This window comes from Engystomops pustulosus, chromosome 7 (assembly GCF_040894005.1).
Source record: "Engystomops pustulosus chromosome 7, aEngPut4.maternal, whole genome shotgun sequence".
Classification (NCBI taxonomy): Eukaryota; Metazoa; Chordata; class Amphibia; order Anura; family Leptodactylidae; genus Engystomops; species Engystomops pustulosus.
Genome location: NC_092417.1, coordinates 125,086,203 through 125,108,533, shown reverse-complemented (window position 1 = coordinate 125,108,533; position 22,331 = coordinate 125,086,203). Strand labels below are relative to the sequence as shown.

Here is a 22,331-nt window from a genome sequence, read left to right as displayed (position 1 = left end):
AGATAGATATAGAAAGACAGATAGATATAGAAAGACAGATAGATATAGAAAGACAGATAGATATAGAAAGACAGATAGATATAGAAAGACAGATAGATATAGAAAGACAGATAGATATAGAAAGACAGATAGATATAGAAAGACAGATAGATATAGAAAGACAGATAGATATAGAAAGACAGATAGATATAGAAAGACAGATAGATAAAGACATAGATATAGAAGACAGATAGATATAGAAAGACAGATAGATATAGAAAGACAGATAGATATAGAAAGACAGATAGATATAGAAAGACAGATAGATATAGAAAGACAGATAGATATAGAAAGACAGATAGATATAGAAAGACAGATAGATATAGAAAGACAGATAGATATAGAAAGACAGATAGATATAGAAAGACAGATAGATATAGAAAGACAGATAGATATAGATAGATAGAAATAGAATAGAGAAAGATAGATAGAAATATAGATAGATAGAAATATAGATAGATAGAAATATAGATAGATAGAAATATAGATAGAATAAAGATAGTAGAATAGAAATATAGATATAGAAAATATAGATATAGAAATATAGATATAGAAATATAGATATAGATATAGATAGATAGTCTAAAAAATAGTGAAGAGAAAAAAAAAAAGTTTAAAAAATAAAATTAAAATATTAAAAATTCAAATCACATAATAAACAGTAAAATCAAACATATTAGGTATCGCCGCGTCCCAAAATGCCCGATCAAAATATAAAACGGTTACGGCCGGCGGTGATCCCTCACACATTTCCGTGCACCAAAATATGAAAAAGTTATTAGCGTCAGAAGATGGCAATTTTTTTCTTTTTTTGTACACATTCGTTTAATTTTTGAAAATGTATTAAACACAATAAAACCTATATAAATTTGGTATCACCGTGATCGCACCGAACCAAAGAATAAAGTAGGTGTGTTATTTGGAGCGAAGAGTGAAAGTCGTAAAAACTGAGCCCACAAGAATGTGACGCACGTGGAAAAATTGAAAAAAAAAAACGCACATTTGGAAATTTTTTTCAGCTTCGCAGTACACGGCATGTTAAAATAAATAACATTACGGGAAAGTAAAATTTGTTACGCACAAAATAAGCCCTCACACAGGTCTATACACGTAAAAATGAAAAAGTGGATTTTTGAAGTTGGAGAGCGAGAAATGAGCCGAAAAACCCTCCGTCCTTAAGGGGTTAAAGAAATTAGGGTGGTTAATAAACATAGAAAAATCATCTATGGTTCCTACAACAAGAAAACTCTTTTTAGGAATATGGTTAGACTCCAAAGACAGAGGTCCTTTCTTCCAGAAGACAAAGTAGAGAAAGTAAGATCTCTGGTATTAGAAGTAAAACAGAATCCTTTGATTTCCTTAACCCCTTAACGCTGAAGCCACTTTTCACCTTCCTGACACGGCCCATTTTTTAAAATCTGACATGTGTCTTTTTAAGTGGTTATAACTTTGGAACGCTTTAACATATCCAGTTGATTTTGAGATTGTTTTTTCGTGACACATTGTACTTCATGCTGGTTGAGAAATTTAATCAATATATTTAGTATTTATTTATGAAATAAATGGAAATTTGGCAAAAATTTTGAAAAAAACAATGTTTTCCAAATTCAAAATTTTCTACTTTTTGGAAAGTTGGTCATATCACTAAAATAACTTGATAACTAATATTTTCCACATGTCTGCTTTAACTTGGCATCATTTTTCAAACCTCTTTTCCTTTATTTAGGATGTTAGGAGGCTTATAACTTTAGGTGCAATTTTTCAGATTTTCACGAAAATCATCAAAACCTACTTTTGGAGGGTCAATTTAGTTAGAAGTGACTTTATAAGGCCCACATGACAGAAAACCCCCACAAATGACACCATTTTAGAAACTACACCCCTCAAAATATTCAAAAAACAACCTTTGGGAATTTTGTTAACCCTATGAGCGTTTCATGAGGGTGAAAGATAAATGAAAGTGAAATTAGAGAAATGTAATTTTATCTTACTATAGATTCATTGAACACTAAAATTTGCACCTTCACAATGGGTTAAAAAGGAAAATGCATTTTACAATGTTGAGGGCAATTCCTCCTGAGTATGCCAATACCCATTTTGTCACTGTACCATGCTGTACGGGCACAGGGGGGCACCTGGAAGGGAAAGAGCGTTGTTTCGTTTTTGCAGGGCAAATATGGCTGAAAAAGTTTTCATGTGTCAGGATGCATTTGGAGAGCCATAGTGGTACCAAAACAGAGGAAAGCCCCAACATGAGACACCATTTTGGAAAGTACACCCCTTGGAGAGTTTAGCAACGTGTAATTTGTGTATTTTCCCCAACAGGTGTTTGATTCAATTAGGCCCCAAAAGGGAAAAAAGGTGAAAATTTTCTAAAAAAAGTCACTTTTACCCCAAATTTTTGTTAGCCACAAGGGATAAAAGATTAAACAACCCCATAAATGTGTAAAACTATTTCTCCTAAGCACAGAACTGCACCACTTTTGCATATAAAGTGTTGTATGGGTGCACAGTAGGGCTCAGAAGGGAAAGAGGGGCTTTGGCCTTTTAGAAGCCAGATTTGACAATCATCCTTTACATGTGTCAGGATGCATTTGGAGAGCCCTAGTGGTACCAAAACAGAGGGGAACCCCAACAAGTGTCACCATTTTGGAAAGTGCACCCTTTGGAGAATTCAGCAAGGTGTAATATGTGTATTTTCCCCTACAGGTGTTTGCTTCAATTAGGTCCCTAAAAGGAAAAAGGTGAACATTTTCCCAAAAAAGTCACTTTTACGGCTAATTTTTGTATCCCATAAGGCATTAAAGATGAAACAACCCCAAAAAATGTGTACTAGCATTTCTCCCGAGTATAAAATTGCCCCACACATGCAAATAAAATGTTGTATGGGTACGCAGTGAAGCTCAGAAGGGAAAGAGGGGCGTTGGCCTTTTAGAAGCCAAATTTGACAGACATCCTTTACATGTGTCAGGATGCATTTAGAGAGCCGTAGTGGTACCAAAACAGAGCGGAACCCCAACAAGTATCACCATTTTGGAAAGTACACCCCTTAGAGAATTTAGCAAGGTGTAATATGTGTATTTGTCCGTAAAGGTGTTTGATTTAATTAGGACTTAAATAGATAAAAGGTGAACATTTTCTTATAAAGGTCATTTTACTCCTAATTTTATATAGCCACAAGGGATAAAAAAATGTAATAACCCCCTAAAATGTGTAAACCTATTTCTCTCAAGTGTAGAAGTACCCCACATGTGTATATAAAATGTTGTATGGGCGCACAGTAAAAGGAAAGGGGAATGTTTGCCTTTTAGAAGCCAAATTTGACAGAAATGTTTGACATGCATTTGGAGAACCCTAGTGGTATAAAACAGAGAAGAATCCAAAAAGTGACCCTAATTTTTGAACGCACACCCCTTAGAGAATTTTGCAATGTGTAATATATGCATTTGCCCCTACAGGTGAATGATCCAATTAGGCCCTAATCATTAAAAAGGTGAAAATTTTCCTATAAATGTCACTTTACCCCTAATTTATGTAAGCCACAAGGGATAATATATTAAATAACCCCAAAAAAGGTGTAAAAACTATTTCTCCGGAGTGTAGAAGTACCCCACATGTGCATATAAAATGCTTTATGGGCGCACAGTAGAGGAAAAGAGGGATGTTTGTCTTTTAGAGGCCAAATTTGCAAGAAATCCTTCACATGTGTCAGGATGCATTTGGAGAGACGTAGTGGTACCAAAACAGAGGAAAACCCGAAAAGTGACCCTAATTGTTGAATGTACACCCCTTGGGGAATATAGCAAGGTGTAATATGTGGTGTAGTGTAATACAAGTGGTGAAATGAGCATTTTGAACATACAGGTGGTTTCCAAATATGATGTGCAATGGAGTCCAAGATGGAAATTTCAATTATTTCTGGAAAGTTCAGTGCCCGTTATGTGGCGCCCCTTATGAAATAATGGAGGGGTATAGGGAGCAACGGGACATAACAGTTGTTACAATTATTCATTTTACCAAAATTAATTCACAATAGGTTGGGCGTGAATTGTGAATGTCTAGTGTATAAGGAGGTAGTATATATCAAGGGACCAACTAAACTTTTGTCACTCTGGAGTTGTCGCAGGTCTCTTAGTAGTATGTAGTGTCCATCCTAACTTCTCTTTTGGAACAGACTCTTTATTGAGTCTTATCTTTAGAAGCAGCAGAATTCACCGGGAAAATGCTGTCCTGGCAAAACACAGGAACATCTAAACCAGAGGTACTGGGGCCCCGTCCTTCTTGTCCCAATATTAGTTTCCTAATATCTTCCTCTTGAAAACGGAGAAATGATACGGCAGGACCTGCACATTGGAACAGCTCGTAAGAGTTGTACAGCATCATCTGTACAATGTGCACAGCCAGCACTTTTGTACCATATCTTCGTTTTTCGTAGGGAAATTATCGCCAAGTGTTGCTCTTATTCACCCTAGCAATGCCCATTGTGACGAATATTGCTGCTTTTGGCTGGACCAAATCGACCAGCCAATAGCGGCAAACATGGACAGAGGGGGGCAACAAAACCCCTCTGGACCGCAAGGCAAAATTGGTGGCTGTCAGGAACAGCCGCCACCCTACCCCGATCACCGTGTCTACAGACATGGTGACCGGTATTACTGACGTCATAAGTAAATTCGCTGCTATTGGCTCATCTGAATTGATGAGCCAATAGCAGCGATAATAAACTGGGGGTGTGTGGGGGGAACGTAACCCTTCTGGTCCATGGGGCAGGATGGATGGCTGTGAGGAACAGCCGCCGCCTTACCCCGATCAGTGAACAGCTGCCGTCTTACCCTGACCGGTGTTGGAAAGTCACTACCCGCCGCACCGTTCTATAACAACGCTCGTTGGCTATAGGCTATACAATCTTTATTTATTTTTTAAGCAATTTAGACAAATAAGGGCTTATTTTTTGCGAGACGAGATGCACTGTAAAAAAAACTTTATTTTAGTGGGTTTTTAGCTTATTGAAGCAATTTTGTTAACTTTTTACGTGTGGAGGAAAATAAAATCATCAATTCTTCTTTTGGATTTTTAGCATTTTTTGGGGGGGGTGTTCACTGTAGCATAACAATACTATATTATCTTTATTCTACGGATCACTACAATTACGGTGATACCTCATTTATATAGTTTTATTTTTATTTGTCCAATTTTATTGAAGGAAAACTAGAATAGAAAAAATTGCATTTGTTTTAGTATTGCCATTTTTATAGCGGCATAATGATAGTATTTTTTGGTTTACGGAGCTGGTTGTAAGCTTATTTTTTGCGTGCCAAGTTGCTCTTTTTATTGGTATCATTTTGGTGCTTGTAACTTTTTCGGATCACTTTTTAGAACATTTTTTGTAAAGCAATTTGATAAAAAGTTTTAATTTTTGACATGTTTTTGGGGTTTTTTTTTACCACGTTCACCGAGCGGGTCCAATTATGATTAGGATTTATTGTACAGATTGTTACGGACGCATCGATACCAAATAAGTGGGTTTTTTTTGTGATTTAGTGTTTTTTATACTTTATTACTTGTGTAAAGGGAAATGTGGTGTTTGGGGGGACTTTCACTTTCTTTTATTATTTATTTTTATTGTAAAAAACGTTTATTTATTTATTTTTACTTTTTTTATAGTTACTGTCATCTAAGCTTGAACAAGTGATCTTCTGATCACTTGTTCAAGCTTTTTTACAGGTTACACAGTGCAATACAGATGTATTGCACTGTGTAATGTAAGACACTGAGCATGCTGCGCATGCCCAGTGTCTTACAGCCGGGTCCTGCCAGGAGGCACGGACCCGGCTTCCGGAGGGAGATCTCGCAGCCCCGGGCACCGGCAGTCCCGGGGCTGCGATCGGAGCAGCGGACCCCCCCGGTAAGCGCCGCGGGGGGGTCCGATTCAATTTCAGGTAACTTTAAATGCCTCTAACACGCCGCGGTCAGCGCGACCGCGGCGTGTTAGGGGTTAACACCCGCGATCGGAGAAATCTCCGATCGCGGGTGTTAGAGGCGGGTGTCGGCTATAATATATAGCCGACACCCGCAGCTTCTGGCGCCGGCTCCGTTCAGGAGCCGGCGCCAGAAGCTTGACGTAATAGTACTGCATTTTGCGGGAACGCACCTCCCGCGATGCAGTACTATTACGTCAAATGTCGGGAAGGGGTTAAGGAAGGGTATGTCTCTTCTGGGTCTTTTTTCAGCCGCCATCCCTGCTGTTCCTTGGGCTCAGTTCCACTCAAGAAGACTACAGAATTTTCTTCTAGAAAAGTGGGGCAGGGATCAGTTATCTTTAGATGTAAAGGTTCTTCTCCCCATAAAAATTTAAAATTCCCTAAATGTAAGGAATCTGGAGGTAAGTCTTCCTTGGAACCCCAGTCAGGACAGACTGATTACTACAGATGCAGGTCCTTGGGGGTGGGGAGCTCACATAGAAGATCAGTTTTTTCAGGGTACTTGGGACATAGCAGAAAGGGAGCTGTCATCAAAAAAAAAAAAAAAAAAGTTATTAGCAGTCTTAAAAGCCCTTAGAAACTCCTCCTCTATTGCAGGGACATGGGGTGGCTGCAGAGGTCGCACTAACATATTTCTAGAAGGGTAATAATACTATTTTTGAGGAGTATTTTTAGCCGGGAAGGAGTATGAAATTTTCAGTAATACAAGTATATAACTCATGGCTGTATATAATGTTGATAGACGCTAATTATATAAGAAAATCATGTGTCAGTATCTTCTGTGTTTAAATAGCAAATTGAGGCAGTTATAGTGATGTTACATCATGTATTGCACAGACTGGAGCTGACGCCACCAACCCCCCAACCACAGTCGCCGAAACCTCCCACCACCACAATGCGGCCGCCGAAACCTCCCACCGCACCACACTGCGGCCCGCCGAAACCTCCCACCGCACCACACTGCGGCCCGCCGAAACCTCCCACCACCACAATGCGGCCCGCCGAGACCTCCCACCACCACAATGCGGCAGCCGAGACCTCCCACCACACCACACTGCGGCCCGCCGAGACCTCCCACCACCACAATGCGGCCGCCGAAACCTCCCACCACCACACTGTGGCCAACGCCGCTGACACCAAACGTCCAGACTGCGGCTAACACACAATGTATCCCTCTCCCCATGTGACCAGACTGTGGCAGCCGCCGCCGAGCCCCAGTGGCCAGACTGCAGCTGACACTGCAAATCCAGGATAGTTGCTTTGTAAAATGTTTTTTTTTTAAAAAGAAATTTTGGTTTATTTTTTTTGGTGTCTGTGTTGGGGGAGGCGTTTTTTTTAGGTTTTTTTATTAATTGAATTTGTGTCTTTGTAATTTTTTTACGTGTTTTTACTGTTTATGCAGTCCTGTTTCACATACACCTGCCACCTCAGCACTCGCCAGACACGCAGTCCCATGTAACATATACCTCATGCCACCTCAGCACCAGACATGCAGTCCCACGTAACACACACCTGCCACCTCAGCACCCGCCAGACACGCAGTCCCATGTAACACACACACCTGCCACCTCAGCACCCGCCAGACACGCAGTCCCATGTAACATATACCTCATGCCACCTCAGCACCCGCCAGACACGCAGTCCCACGTAACACACACCTGCCACCTCAGCACGCGCCAGACACGCAGTCCCACGTAACATATACCTCATGCCACCTCAGCACCCGCCAGACACGCAGTCCCACGTAACATATACCTCATGCCACCTCAGCACCAGACATGCAGTCCCACGTAACACACACCTGCCACCTCAGCACCCGCCAGACACGCAGTCCTACGTCACACACACCTGCCACCTCAGCACCCGCCAGACACGCAGTCCCACGTAACACACACCTGCCACCTCAGCACCAGACATGCAGTCCTACGTCACACACACCTGCCACCTCAGCACCTGCCAGACATGCAGACCTATGTAAAATACACCTCATGCCAACTCATGCAAGGAGAAATAAACTACTGCTAAATTGCTGTGCCGGCACTTTCCAATAAATAAGTGGCTTTTGGTTGACGTTTGGGCACTCAGGCTCTAAAAGGTTCGCCATCACTGACCTAGACCATGAATAACAGTGTTGCCTGTACTGCCCCAGCAGGGGCCGCTGTGGTAGCAGGCTGTATTGTTATAAATACTGTATGGAGATCCTAGTCCTATCGTTAGAGATGTAGTGGACTGAACGGTCTAGGTGTGATATAGGTCTGATACTATCTATCCCTATTGCAACTGATGGTATTATAATTATTGCCACTGCCTGCCTAGGATTCTGCCACACTGTTGATTAAAATTTTCCAAACATTAGCCCCCCGACATGTTTCCCCAGTACAACTGGCTTCATCAGGGGTTTGGGCTAAATGCTAAACGCGGGGCTGTCACGCCGAGTATATAACAATGAAGCCCTTCCCCGTGGGACCAAGTTGAACCTATGAAAGTGGGTCCTTCATAAAGAGGCGCATCCCATTTAAAACATCAGTGATGGGCACCATGATACACCAATGAAGTGTCCAGGAGGAGGCAATGACTCCTCCCAGTAGGAAATGATGGGGGTGTAGCCCGTACTATTCTCCAATAGCGCCTCAATATGTCATCAAGCCCCCTGATCAGCTGACTCATGGACTGTCCGTCAGCTGACTGTCAGCTGACTGTCGGCCCGACGAAAACACGCGCATGACATTGGACTTAGTGCAAATATCGGCACCAAGCCCTGTCAAGATGCGCATGACTGCTGACTTAGTGCAAGGTACATCATTAGCCTTGGGAAATGATGGTCTGCATGACAGTACGTATGACAGCAGACTTGATGCAAGCTACGCCACTGATTTAGGATGTGACGATCAGCATAATATTTGGTAAGTATCTTTAGAAAGTGAAATATCCTCAGTATGTATTAAGCATAGCTTGCTAGATTTGATACCTCATAGGCTTGATGGTAGATGTGCAAATTACATTGGATAGACATTGTGCACCACAATGGATGCACGATGAATCGTTACAAGAAACCCCAGTAGTATGTTGGACCAGGAGTAGCACTTAAGATGGTTACGAGGAAGGTTGTGAGTGTTGTAGCAAATCACTTGGGGTACATGTTTGTGATATGTCTCCAATCATTATGAGTCATATTGGCTGTTTTGAAAAATTATGCATATATTCTCAAATATATGGATCACATGTCACACAATTTTCAGTGGCCTGAAGAATTTTATTGGGGTATTGCCTTCTATGGTGAGAGTTGTTAGGGAGAATAGATCTGAAAAACATTTTTTTTTTTTTTTTGTGGAAAAAAAATGTAAAGGGATGCATATTGGAGAAGGAGTAAGCATTGGTCAAAGTAGCCTCTAATGGGGCCTACAGGGGAGGCTGTAGTGTCCACATGCAGCATAGTGGAGTACTAAATATACATAAAGGATAATCATCTGGCTGGTGATAACAAATCAAATATATTACTAATATTTACGAGTACATAAAGTCAAAGGGCTCAAATGTATGCAGTGAAGGTAAAACCATCATTAAGGCCCAACGGGCTCAAAGATTTGAGGCGATGGATCCACCTCGAGTTGTAACAGTTTGCGGTCAATGTTACCTTTGCGAGGTCCAGTTTTAACTTGATCGATCGCCCAGAATTTAAGAGTACTTGCATTACCCCTATGGTGGAGTCTCACATCCATTTTCAGTTTTTCCAACTTGTATCAAATGACATATAATTCTTATCCATTTTCAGTTTTTCCAACTTGTATCAAATGACATAGAAAAACTGAAAATGGATAAGAATTATGAGTTCAAAAACCTTAAGGCTGAGGAAGTCAAAGCTCTGGAGGAACTGCGCTCGGACCATGAGTTAATAGTGAAACCCTCGGATAAGGGGGGGGAACACAGTGATCATGAACACCACAGATTATATTGACATGGTCCAGAGACTCCTGTCTGATAAGAACACCTATGAAATACTCCGCACAGATCCAACACCGAAGTATGTTAAGGAATTGGAACAACTATCGGAGGCCAGGGCTGACAACCTACTCAGCCTGGATGAGTATAAAGTATTGTTCAATGAACATCCTACAATAGCCACCTTTTACGCACTACCCAAAGTGCACAAGGGACGGATGCCGATGCCGGGTAGACCGATTGTGTCGGGATGTGATTGCCTGACACAAGCCTGTAGCATCTACATTGACAAGATGCTGCAGCCCTTTGTCTGTGCTCTCCCATCCTACTTACAGGATACTAAAGACACTATTACAAAGATACAGGACCTCACGCTCACATCGGTTACATTGATAGCCAGCCTGGACGTAGAGTCTTTGTACAGCAATATTGAACACTCCTTTGGCCTCAAAGCTGTCGAATATTTTCTGAACACTAAAGGCATCCAGTTCAGAGCACACAACAATTTTTTGTTGAAACTTTTATATTTTGTACTCACCAGGAAATTTATTTTTTTTTTTCAGGGGGTCCTTCTACCACCAGGTTAGGGGTACCGCAATGGGGGCGACGTGTGCGCCCTCATATGCGAACCTCTTTCTTGGTTGGTGGGAGGACTCCCTAGTTTTCTCCGATGAATTCGCAACCTACAACTGCCACATTGCCTATTGGGGCAGACTTATAGACAATGTGATGATCCTCTGGGAGGGTGGTAAGGCACTATTCCATGAATTCGTTGAGAAACTCAACAATAATGATATTGGGATGAAATTTACATCCGAGATTCATGAGACCCAAATAAACTTTTTAGACCTTACCATCCATTTAGATCCCCAGGGACACCTTAAAACAGACATCTTCCGTAAACCCACTTCCACCAACAATCTGCTGGATTGGAACAGCTGGCATCCCCAACCATTGAGATCTGGCATACCCATCGGACAATATCTCCGAGCCCGCAGAAACTGTTCTGACGAAGCTACATTCAAGAGGGAGTGTGATAATTTGTACAGGAGATTTAGAAATCGGGGATATCCCAAAAAATGCCTATATAGGGCATACTCCAGAGCAAAATGCGGATAGGAGTACCCTCTTTCAACAGAAACATCGAAAACCAATTCAGCAAGTCATTAGATGTATCGGCACATATGACGCTTATGCAGATACCATCAAGAAGATCTTCTCTAGATATTGGCCAATCCTCACAGCAGACCCAGATTTGAAAGAGAAATTGACTTACAGACCTACTATCACCTATCGTAGGGGTCCCAATTTGATAAATCACTTGGTACATAGTCATTTTACAGAAGATGCAACATCTATTCGAAGTGTGAGAAGTCCCACTGTAGGATCCTATCCGTGTGGTACTTGTTCCTTTTGCCCCTTGATGCCGAGAACAAAAACTTTCATCAATCCAGCGAATGGAGAAAACATCTCCATTAGACATTTTCTGAACTGTAAGAGCATTGCAGTGGTCTATGTGGCACAATGTCCGTGCCCAAAACTGTATGTTGGAAAAACCATACAACAATTACGGAGAAGAATCTCCAGCCATGTCAGCTCTATAACGACCAATAAAGATACTCCACCATAGGGGTAATGCAAGTACTCTTAAATTCTGGGCGATCGATCAAGTTAAAACTGGACCTCGCAAAGGTAACATTGACCGCAAACTGTTACAACTTGAATCGAGGTGGATCCATCGCCTCAAATCTTTGAGCCCGTTGGGCCTTAATGATGGTTTTACCTTCACTGCATACATTTGAGCCCTTTGACTTTATGTACTCGTAAATATTAGTAATATATTTGATTTGTTATCACCAGCCAGATGATTATCCTTTATGTATATTTAGTACTCCACTATGCTGCATGTGGACACTACAGCCTCCCCTGTAGGCCCCATTAGAGGCTACTTTGACCAATGCTTACTCCTTCTCCAATATGCATCCCTTTACATTTTTTTCCACAAAAAAAAAAAAAAAATGTTTTTCAGATCTATTCTCCCTAACAACTCTCACCATAGAAGGCAATACCCCAATAAAATTCTTCAGGCCACTGAAAATTGTGTGACATGTGATCCATATATTTGAGAATATATGCATAATTTTTCAAAACAGCCAATATGACTCATAATGATTGGAGACCTATCACAAACATGTACCCCAAGTGATTTGCTACAACACTCACAACCTTCCTCGTAACCATCTTAAGTGCTACTCCTGGTCCAACATACTACTGGGGTTTCTTGTAACGATTCATCGTGCATCCATTGTGGTGCACAATGTCTATCCAATGTAATTTGCACATCTACCATCAAGCCTATGAGGTATCAAATCTAGCAAGCTATGCTTAATACATACTGAGGATATTTCACTTTCTAAAGATACTTACCAAATATTATGCTGATCGTCACATCCTAAATCAGTGGCGTAGCTTGCATCAAGTCTGCTGTCATACGTACTGTCATGCAGACCATCATTTCCCAAGGCTAATGATGTACCTTGCACTAAGTCAGCAGTCATGCGCATCTTGACAGGGCTTGGTGCCGATATTTGCACTAAGTCCAATGTCATGCGCGTGTTTTCGTCGGGCCGACAGTCAGCTGACAGTCAGCTGACGGACAGTCCATGAGTCAGCTGATCAGGGGGCTTGATGACATATTGAGGCGCTATTGGAGAATAGTACGGGCTACACCCCCATCATTTCCTACTGGGAGGAGTCATTGCCTCCTCCTGGACACTTCATTGGTGTATCATGGTGCCCATCACTGATGTTTTAAATGGGATGCGCCTCTTTATGAAGGACCCACTTTCATAGGTTCAACTTGGTCCCACGGGGAAGGGCTTCATTGTTATATACTCGGCGTGACAGCCCCGCGCTTAGCATTTAGCCCAAACCCCTGATGAAGCCAGTTGTACTGGGGAAACATGTCGGGGGGCTAATGTTTGGAAAATTTTAATCAACAGTGTGGCAGAATCCTAGGCAGGCAGTGGCAATAATTATAATACCATCAGTTGCAATAGGGATAGATAGTATCAGACCTATATCACACCTAGACCGTTCAGTCCACTACATCTCTAACGATAGGACTAGGATCTCCATACAGTATTTATAACAATACAGCCTGCTACCACAGCGGCCCCTGCTGGGGCAGTACAGGCAACACTGTTATTCATGGTCTAGGTCAGTGATGGCGAACCTTTTAGAGCCTGAGTGCCCAAACGTCAACCAAAAGCCACTTATTTATTGGAAAGTGCCGGCACAGCAATTTAAGCAGTAGTTTATTTCTCCTTGCTCTTTGACAACTTTCAATCGTTCAGCCTCCTAAAGACACCAGTGCAGTTGAAAGGAGGAGGGCAAATTCGCCCATCATTGTAGGAAAATTCTGTAGGAAGATTCTTTGAGTCCTGTCTGGTGAACTTCATGCTGGGGTGATGGCCTGGGTGCCCACAGAGAGGGCTCCGAGTGCCGCCTCTGGCACCAGTGCCATAGGTTCGCCACCACTGGTCTAGGTGGTCATTTTAGGGCTCTAATCCATACAATAAGATACATTACTGTAGCAGACAATACTGCTTAGGACAGTGCTCTTTATCTGGCCAATAGTGGACTTATAGCAATTATTATAGGTGGATATGGACCCCGTATTGTGCCCACTATCTCACATTTCATACCACTGACCACCTGCAAACTGCCTATGACCCAGTTCACACTGTGCATCTAGTGGTTTGTGCCACAATAGCTTGTAATATAGTGCAATCTTTTTTAAGAATCCCTAATAAGTGATGTTTTACTTTATTTTTTCATTTGTCCGGATATGGGATAATCTTGACTGCCCAAAGGCAGTTTTGTAAAATATTTTCTCCCGGTTATGGTCTCCGCCACAGAGCTGCACTTTGCAAGATGGCGCCGCGGAGGGGGAGCAAGCTGGCTCTTTCGTCTTGTCGAGACTGGAGTTCTGTCGCACGGCAGTAGTGTTAGAAGCGGAGGGAGCAGAAGCGCCGAAAGAGTCGGGGGTCGGGAGTTTCTTCCGGCAGTGGCCCTCCGCGCGCCCTGTCAGACTGGGCCACTGAGCAAGGGAGGATGGTGTCGGCTGTCCTGCCGTGTACCGGACCGTGACGCTCAGCGGGGATGCTTGGGTCTGGAGCGGAACTCACGGGGATCGTGGCAGTAGGTGCGTGCTCCCTTTCCACTTCTCTTGTCTGCTGGCGGGACTTGCGCGGTGTCTTGTCCAGTGGGTGCCGCGGACCTAGGGCCTGCCGGGGTAGGTGTCTGAGAACGGCTCTGGAGGGGGTAAAAATATGTGGAGGTGTTGGGGGTACCTCCGTGCTTGGGGGCTTTCCGGATCTCCTCTGGTCAGTTTTCCCCATAAAGAATGGTGGGTTTTATCCCGGGCTGTCGGCCCGGGACGGAGCTAATCTTACACACGTCCGTTCAGCATGGTTGCAGGACACGCCCCCTCTTTTTAGGTTTTAATCCCCAAAAAAGTTTGTTCTGAACGGAGGTTGGTTCAAAAATATCTTCCATATCTAAGGAGTTTCTCAATGCTTTTATTAGATTGTCTAGTTCTTCTGAGGTAAAGATATTTAGCATGCCCCTGCTCATTAGGTTGGACTTCCTCTAAATCATCCTAAAATTTCTTGCTTAGATAACCAGAAGGGAAATCTGAATCCTGATCAGAAGTGGAGGACTGGACGTATCTAGTCTGGGGGTTCGGGCAAATGTACGTCAATGTAGAGGATACCTTCTCTTTAATTGCTGGTCTTAGTTCGTCTATTAGGGAGGATCTTTCCTCTTTCAGGACTTTGGTTGAGCATTCTGGACATAAACTCTTTTTATAATCCTTTTCTACTTTTGCATTGCATTGTTTTTTAGCAGGTTTGTCTCTTTATGTTCTTTCTCTTTAGGTTCTTTTGTTCCTTCTCTGAGAAAGAATACATGATTACAGCAATTACCAAGACAGATATGCTTTATGTAGCAGAGAGGTCAGCTTGTAGTTATGGGTACCAGGACCTGGGACAGGCTTGTTTATTTGTTTCCCATGTCTAGACAGGGAAGCATTGGAGCAAACTCAGCGGTGTGCACTTTCCACGGATGCCTTTTGACTGTGCTTGACGTTCACGTGGTAAGGCTCCATCTCCTTCCCTTTCTGGGATGATCCGGAAGTGAAACTAGGTCACATTGCATCAGACGATGTGCCGGAAGTTGTGTTAGACGCTTTGATGGTGCACCGGGCGGCCGCTCCGATAGAACACACCCCTGCCCCTATGCAGCCTAAGACAAGTAAATCGGGCCGTGGAGCAGTAGAAAAAAACCCTGAGCCGACAACTACTGAACCCGGACAAATCATCAAATAAATTTAAAATGTTTTTTGAAACAGGGGAGGGGGGTCTCCTTTACCGACATCATGTCTGAACCACTGCAACTTGCGAGACATACCATAAGCTTTTTATGTGTTTTGTGTTGTGGCAGGCTCTTAGCAGGGAAAACTTATTTTAAAAAAAATAAATAATAATTCAGGTGAAGGAAAAGAGTTCCTTTGCCATCCTGCACGGCAATAAGGATGCAATCTGTGAAAAGATTTGCTGCACAGTCAGCTTACAATGCAAAACACTGCAACCGTTTGGTTTAGTTGGCCAACTAATTTACAACATACTAGATTACGCATTTAATTACACTATTGCTTCTACATGCCAAAAGCTGGTACTTTCCAAAATCTAACATTCTTAGATGTACAGGCAATATTGATAGGTATTGATAATTCTCCAACTCAAACTATTAAAATAAACAGGTTCAATGCAGCCAAACGCCTCATAAACGCAAGCATTTTTAAACGCTTTGAAAGATCAAAAAAAAAAAAAAAAGGCAGCACCCTTAGGGTGGTGCCACACGTGGCATTTTGAACCTGTTTTTAGCCCTTTTTTATTCATGCTTTTTTGTTTGATTTTCCCAATTATCTTAATTAAAAAAGGACAAAAACGGATGCGTTTTGAAAAAAAGGTGAGTTTTTAAAATGCATGCGTTTTTATAACAGACTGAAAATGCAAGACTAAAAACGGGTTCAAAACGCCATATGTGACACCACTCTTAGGAGGCATCACTCCAATCAGAGCGCACCTGATTGTATGCATCACATTCAGACTGAATTGGAGGCTAGCCGCCTATACCCATTAGCTGTTGCTGGGAGGCTGTCCTTTCCTTAGAGAATATGTATTTCATAGGAGCATAGTTTTACACAGTTGAAAAAAGACATGCCCATCAAGTTCGACCAAGGAAGGGAAAATATTTTATGAGGAAGGGATTTATGGGAAAAACTCTATATAACATAACCATCAATGTGTAAAAAGGCATCTAGACCTTTCTTGAAGCGCTCTGCTGTCCCTGCTGTGACCAGTGCATGAGGCTGGCTATTCCACAGGTTGACAGTTCTCTTAAACCTTGCTTTCTCCAGACGGAGACAGTGCCCCCTTGTCTTTTGATTTGATTTAATCTGAATCAACTTCCCACCATATTTTTTATTTGGACCATTCATATATATCATGTGCCCTCGTAGTCATCTCTTTTCCAGACCAAATAAATCTAGTTATTTTAATCTTTCCTCATAATTGAGACCCTCAAAGGGGTATCCCTTATCATTTTTGTGGCTCTTCGGTAAACCCTCTTTAGCTCCAGGGCGTCCTTTTTATGGACCAGAGCCCAGAACTGGACAGCATATTCCACGTGAGGCAGAACCAATGCCTTGTACAGTGTTAATATTACATCCATATCCCGAGATTCCATACCACTTTTGATACCTGACAAGATCCTACTGGCTTTAGAGGCAGCTGATTGACATTGCATGCTGTTATTAAATTTATGATCTACTAGTACCCCCAGATCCTTCTCCACAAGGGACTCTCCCAGATTTACTCCCCCAAGGACATACCATATATTCGAGTATAATCCGACCCAAGTATAAGCCGAGGCCCCTAATTCTACCACAAAACCCTATTAAAACCTATATTATATTACTCGAGTATAAGCCGAGTTTGGGTTTTCAGCACATTTTTTTTGTGCTGAAAAACTAGGCTTATACTCGAGTATATATGGTATGTTGTGTGTGGATTATTAGCCCCCAGTTGCATAACCTTATATTAATCCACATTGTACCTCATTTGCCAAGAGCATGACCAAACATTCAGTTTATCCAAGTCATCCTTCAGCCTATGAACATCCTCCATAGACTGTTTTACACTACACATCTTGGTGTTATGTGCATTTTTGATCATAGATTCCTGCAAATTCTGCTTCTGCGGCATAAACAATAACATTTTCATTTCAAGTGTGCCTGGATTTCCGAATGGTTCTCTCATAGGCGTGGGAACTATTGGAGTGCTGTTACAGGTTTTCTGTCAACATGTGTTGAAAAAGGAGATATTTTTAAAACTGAGAATTTTTCAATTTTTTTCACCTAATATCAATTTTTTCATACTTAAATGCAAAACATACTACTAACATTTTTAAGTACAAAGTGTCAAATTTCAAAATCACTTGGATATGTTAAAAGCAAAAATTATAACAGCTTGCTTTATAACCCCCTTTTTTTTTTTTAAATGGGCCATGTCAGGAAGGTGAAAAATGGCTTTGGCAGTAAGTTCCTTTACTGTGATTCAAAGCTTTTTTTGTCAATGTTAAAATGGTTTGTGTATGGATAAAACTGAAAACCCATAAAAAGACAATTAAACAAAATAGGAGGGGGAGCTGCCTTGGGGGCCTAAAATAAGAGGGGGAACTGCTTTTTGTGGAGGACATAAAGGGCAGTAATGAGTTTATAGCACAAAAATGTCCATGGCACATAGTAAGTCCCTCTTTCTCTACTATGAAATTTGGTTGGCATGAAAGATAAAGTGATTCAGAATCCCTGCTGCTGCCACTGGAGGGGACTCACAGTACTGAACTCCTGAAATCAATTTCCAAACAATATGTCATCTGGCCCCTCCAGTTGTATCCCATAATTAACTTCCTAGCTGTAGTCCTAAATATTTACATTCAACAGCATTGGACACTGTGGGGTAGATTTAGTTGGCCATGGAAACTCATTATTAAAGCTGAGCTCAGGTTGGTTTACATGGGCAACTATAACAGTTTTACCGCAGAAACTTGATGATAAATCTCCTCCTGTGAGGCAAATGTGTGTTCTACCTTAGGATTTGCTTTAGCGCCTTCAATTATAACAATCTGATAATATATTTACTATTGCAGGAACCACAATAAAGAAAGATTACAGAGAATCATTGGCAATATATGTAAACTATAGGAGCTGGCGTTCAAAAAAAAGAAGGAAAAATAAAAACGATCACGGAAACTTACTTTTTGTCAGACTCACGCGGCTTGCGCACTCAGGGCCGCCATCTTCTCAAACAACATACCGGAAACACGTGAGCAATGTCAACCCTGCCATACAAAACATGGCCGCGACAATTCATCAACTTGGCTGGCAAGAGTGACGCACATTATGTTGCGACAGAACACGTGATCGAGCATGGAGGCTGCGGTGCTGCGCGTGAAACGTAAGCGAGGTGCAGATCCCGTACAGGCGCTTATTATCAGCTGCAAGAGATCGCGGCCAGAAGACGTCTCTACTCAAGTGTTCAAGATAGCGGCAACTGTATCTTCCCAGGTGAGAGCAGTCAGATAACCAACGTCAGTGATCTGTTAACTCAAGATCTCTTTTTTTAGCTTTGTAGTTCTATAAATTACGCATAAGGGGTCTTTTTCGATTCCTGTGCATTTCTCCTGTAATTTTATTCTAAGTGGTTTTTTTTTTTTTTTTTTAAAACACATTTTATTAAATTTTCAACATATAATTAACAACATGTAGTAACTAGCCTGTTTACTACAGGCAGGTTTAGCATAACAAAGGGACATTGACAGTTTTAATACATTTATCTGTTCACTCATGTACAGCTTGTATCTCATGAGCATATAACCAAACAGGATTTTGTTCATCAATATTTAGCAGTGCATGGGAGGAGGGATGCCACGATAATCCTCTTTCCGTTTTGTTTGACCCATTGCTCCAGTCCCTGGGGGACGTGATGGCTAGTGTTTTAGGTTCTCATTTCAAGCTGTGGTCTCCTCCTGTCCACTATCTTGCCTTCCTCATTTATCAGATTTGGAGGGCTCCCAGAGAGTTCTTAAGAACTCCCATATTGTACCACGTTATTCTAAGTGGTTTTTCAGGTATATAAAATATTTTATATATGGCTTGGGGAAGAGGGGACCCTAATAATTATGAACAGCTTATCCTCATTTCTTGCTCCGTGGTCCTCAGGGCGCGTTCCCACATTGCGTTTTGGTTGCATTTTCATTGCTTTTGAAGCACATTACAACAGCTGAAGCGAGGGCATGTGTTTATATGGGTATGGACAACCCATAATATTGCCAATGCTCATTTTGCAATTGCTTATGGCACTAATTGATATTCATGTACCCTTCATCAGCTATTATAATATTTAGTTTTATTAGCCAACTTAATCTTTTATGTCTATACATGCTTTCTTTCTTTTGTTAGGCTGAACCGGTACAGAAATACGTACAGGAAGCAATATCCCGCCACCTCTTCACTGGATTGCGTTGTCCCCGCATTGGCAGTTTACAGAGGATTCAAAATGATTTGAGAGTCCAGAGAAATGTGGAACGCCAAGAAAGTCGCTACTATTTAATTTCAAACCTACGGCCAAAATTGAACGAGGATGAGGGAGACCGCAAGTCTGCTAATGGTCAACCTGCTAGTTCAATGGAGGAACAGCAATATGAAAGTGTCAAAAGAGACGTGGAAGGCACTGCAGATGACCATGTGCCCTCAAAAGGGGGAACAAATGAGACTTTCAAAGTTCTTGATATTGTACATGAGGAAACTGTTGATCTAAAGGTTTGTGTATAACCTCTACTAAGAATATTTATTTTTAGAGCCCCGTGTATTGGGCAGTACAGATCGTCCCCTTTTTAAGGACACACGAGTTACTAGTTAACCCCTTAAGGACGCAGCCATTTTGTAGCTTAAGGCTCAGCCCGATTTTTTGGATTCTGACTTGCGTCTCTTTATATGGTTATAACTTTTGAACACTGTTACTTATCAAAGCGATTCTGAGATTGTTTTTTTCCCCACATGTTGTACTTCATTTTAGTGGTAAATTTTGGCAGATAAGTTTTGCGTTTGTTTACAAAAAAAAAGAAAATATGATAAATTTTTTGAAAAATTTGCCATTTTCGAAATTCTAAATCATTGCGTTTTCAGACAGATAGATTTACCACCTAAATAACTTGCAGAATAACATTTCCCATTTGTCTACTTTACATTTTCATAATTTCTGAAATGTTTGGATAATTTATTTTGATGTCACGCGGCTTACAAATAGAATATCGCTTTTCCGGATTTTCAGAATTGACTATTTTGGGGATAAATACAGTTTTGAATGAAATTTTACATATTTAGCATCAAAACCCCCTATATAACCAACCCATTTTCAAATCTGCACCCCTCAAGCTATCAGAAACAGCTTTTACGAAGACTGTTAACCCCTTGAGATCTTCATAGTAATTGAATCAAAATGGGGGTGAAATTTAGACTGGTCATATTGTTCCCTTATACGTTCATTTAGCACTAAAATTTACACATTTCCAAAATATAAAAAGAGAAAACCCACCATAAAATTTGTTCTGCAATTTCTCCTGAGTACAAAGACCCCCCACATGTGGCCGTTACTTGTTTTATGGGGGCACAGCGAGGTGCAGAAGGGAAGGAGGGCGCTGCAGCTGCCAGGATTTTAGGTTCCTCATTGGCCCCTTTTGAAGGCTATAAAATTTTCGCTTTTTCGTTATTGGGGCCATGTGACGGCATTTTTTTTGCGGGATGAGATGCTTTTTCCATTGTTACCATTTTGGGGTTGGTATCACCTATTGTTGAAAATTTAGGAACTTTTTTTGAGGGCAGGAGTAGAAAAGCATCAATTCTGTACTGGATTTTTTACTTTTTTTTTTTTTTGGTGTTCACCGTATAGACTAATAATCATGTTATCTTTATTCTATGGGTTGATACGATTACGGGGATACCAGACATGAATATATTTTCTTACGTTTTACTAAATTTGTCAAACAAAACCCTAATGTGGGGAAAAATCTATCATTTATGTATTGCCGTCTTCCAAGTGGCATAACATTGTTACTTTTTTGGCTACGGAGCTGGTTGATGGCTTGTTTTTTGCGGGACATGTTGTACTTTGCACCAGTATCATGTCTGAGTACATATGGTTTTTTGATCGCATTTTATAGCATTTTTTGTGGGATTGAAAAGGTAAAAATCATAATTTTTGGAGGGCTTATAACAGTTTTTTTTACGGTTTTATCGTGGGGGTTCAATAATGATTTACTTTTATTCTATGGGTTGTTACGGACGCGGTGATACTATATATGTGGGGTTTGTGTTATGATTTAGACTTTTTTTGAGTTATATGTCTCTTTATATGTTTTGGGAGTTTGGGGCATTTTTAGTGATTTTTTTTACTTTTTCACTTGTATACCATGGGACATGAACAAGCCATCTTCTGATTGCTTCTTCATGATAATATTCTGCAATACTGATGTATTGCAGAGTATTATCAGTGTCAGCCTATACACTTGCATAGGCTGGCACTGTGCCAGTAAGATGACGTCACAGACGCCATCTTACTGGCAATTCTTGCAAGTAACTATGGGGTCCAGATCGGACCCCAGAGTTGCTATAGCAACGATCGGCGCCCCCCGAAAACGGTTCGGGGGAGCCGATCGTGGGGGAAAGACACCCCAGATGCATGTTAGATGTTGCGGTCGCGCTGACCGCGGCATTTAACGGGTTAAGCACCCGCGATCGGAGACAACTCCGATCGCGGGTGTTACACTGGGGTGCCGGCTATTAGTTACAGCCGGCACCCCGTGTTTCCCGATGCCGGTTCGGCTCTGATCCAGAGCCGAGCCGGCATAAGCGCCGTGGCGGATATATCCGCCACTGAGCGCTAAGTCACTGCGCTCCGTGGCGGATATATCCGCCACGGAGCGTGAAGGGGTTAAAGACCGACTCCTCTGCCCCCAGTGACCTCTGGTGAAGCTCTCTGGATGCTTTACTATAGTCCCAGACTGCAATAATCAGCTTAAAAGTGTCTGTAATGAAGTGTTATTGATAATCCTTGGTTCCATTACAGCAAAATATTTTTTAACTCCACTTGTTACTGGGGCAAAAAAAAAAATTGCCTAGAACTACAATTATAAAATATACAGATTCAACTTGCATACAAATTCAACTTAAAAACAAACGTATTGACC

At 41.6% G+C, this 22,331-nt stretch overlaps 2 protein-coding genes across 12 annotated transcripts in view; one reads left to right on the top strand and one right to left on the bottom strand.

Moving 5' to 3' along the window:
* Positions 1-18,490, bottom strand: part of PRMT7 (protein arginine methyltransferase 7) — a 530,266-nt gene extending 511,776 nt beyond the window's left edge. For 5 of the 9 annotated variants that reach the window (XM_072117752.1, XM_072117756.1, XM_072117759.1 and 2 more), the window contains exon 1: positions 18,342-18,487. The gene's annotated coding sequence lies outside the window, so the exon portion shown is untranslated. Of the gene's footprint in view, positions 1-18,341 lie in introns of all 9 variants that reach the window. The other 4 variants (XM_072117754.1, XM_072117758.1, XM_072117761.1 and 1 more) reach the window with 2 other exon arrangements.
* The window catches only part of SLC7A6OS (solute carrier family 7 member 6 opposite strand), a 52,025-nt gene continuing 48,138 nt past the window's right edge, over positions 18,445-22,331 (top strand). Inside the window, exons 1-2 of one of the 3 annotated variants that reach the window (XR_011848993.1) lie at positions 18,445-18,651; positions 19,546-19,905. Coding sequence is in view for 1 of the 3 variants with exons in the window: in XM_072117763.1 (XP_071973864.1) it covers positions 18,514-18,651; positions 19,546-19,905 (498 nt within the window). In the remaining 2 variants the exon portion in view is untranslated. The remainder of the gene's footprint in view (positions 18,652-19,545; positions 19,906-22,331) is intronic. The other 2 variants (XR_011848992.1, XM_072117763.1) reach the window with 2 other exon arrangements.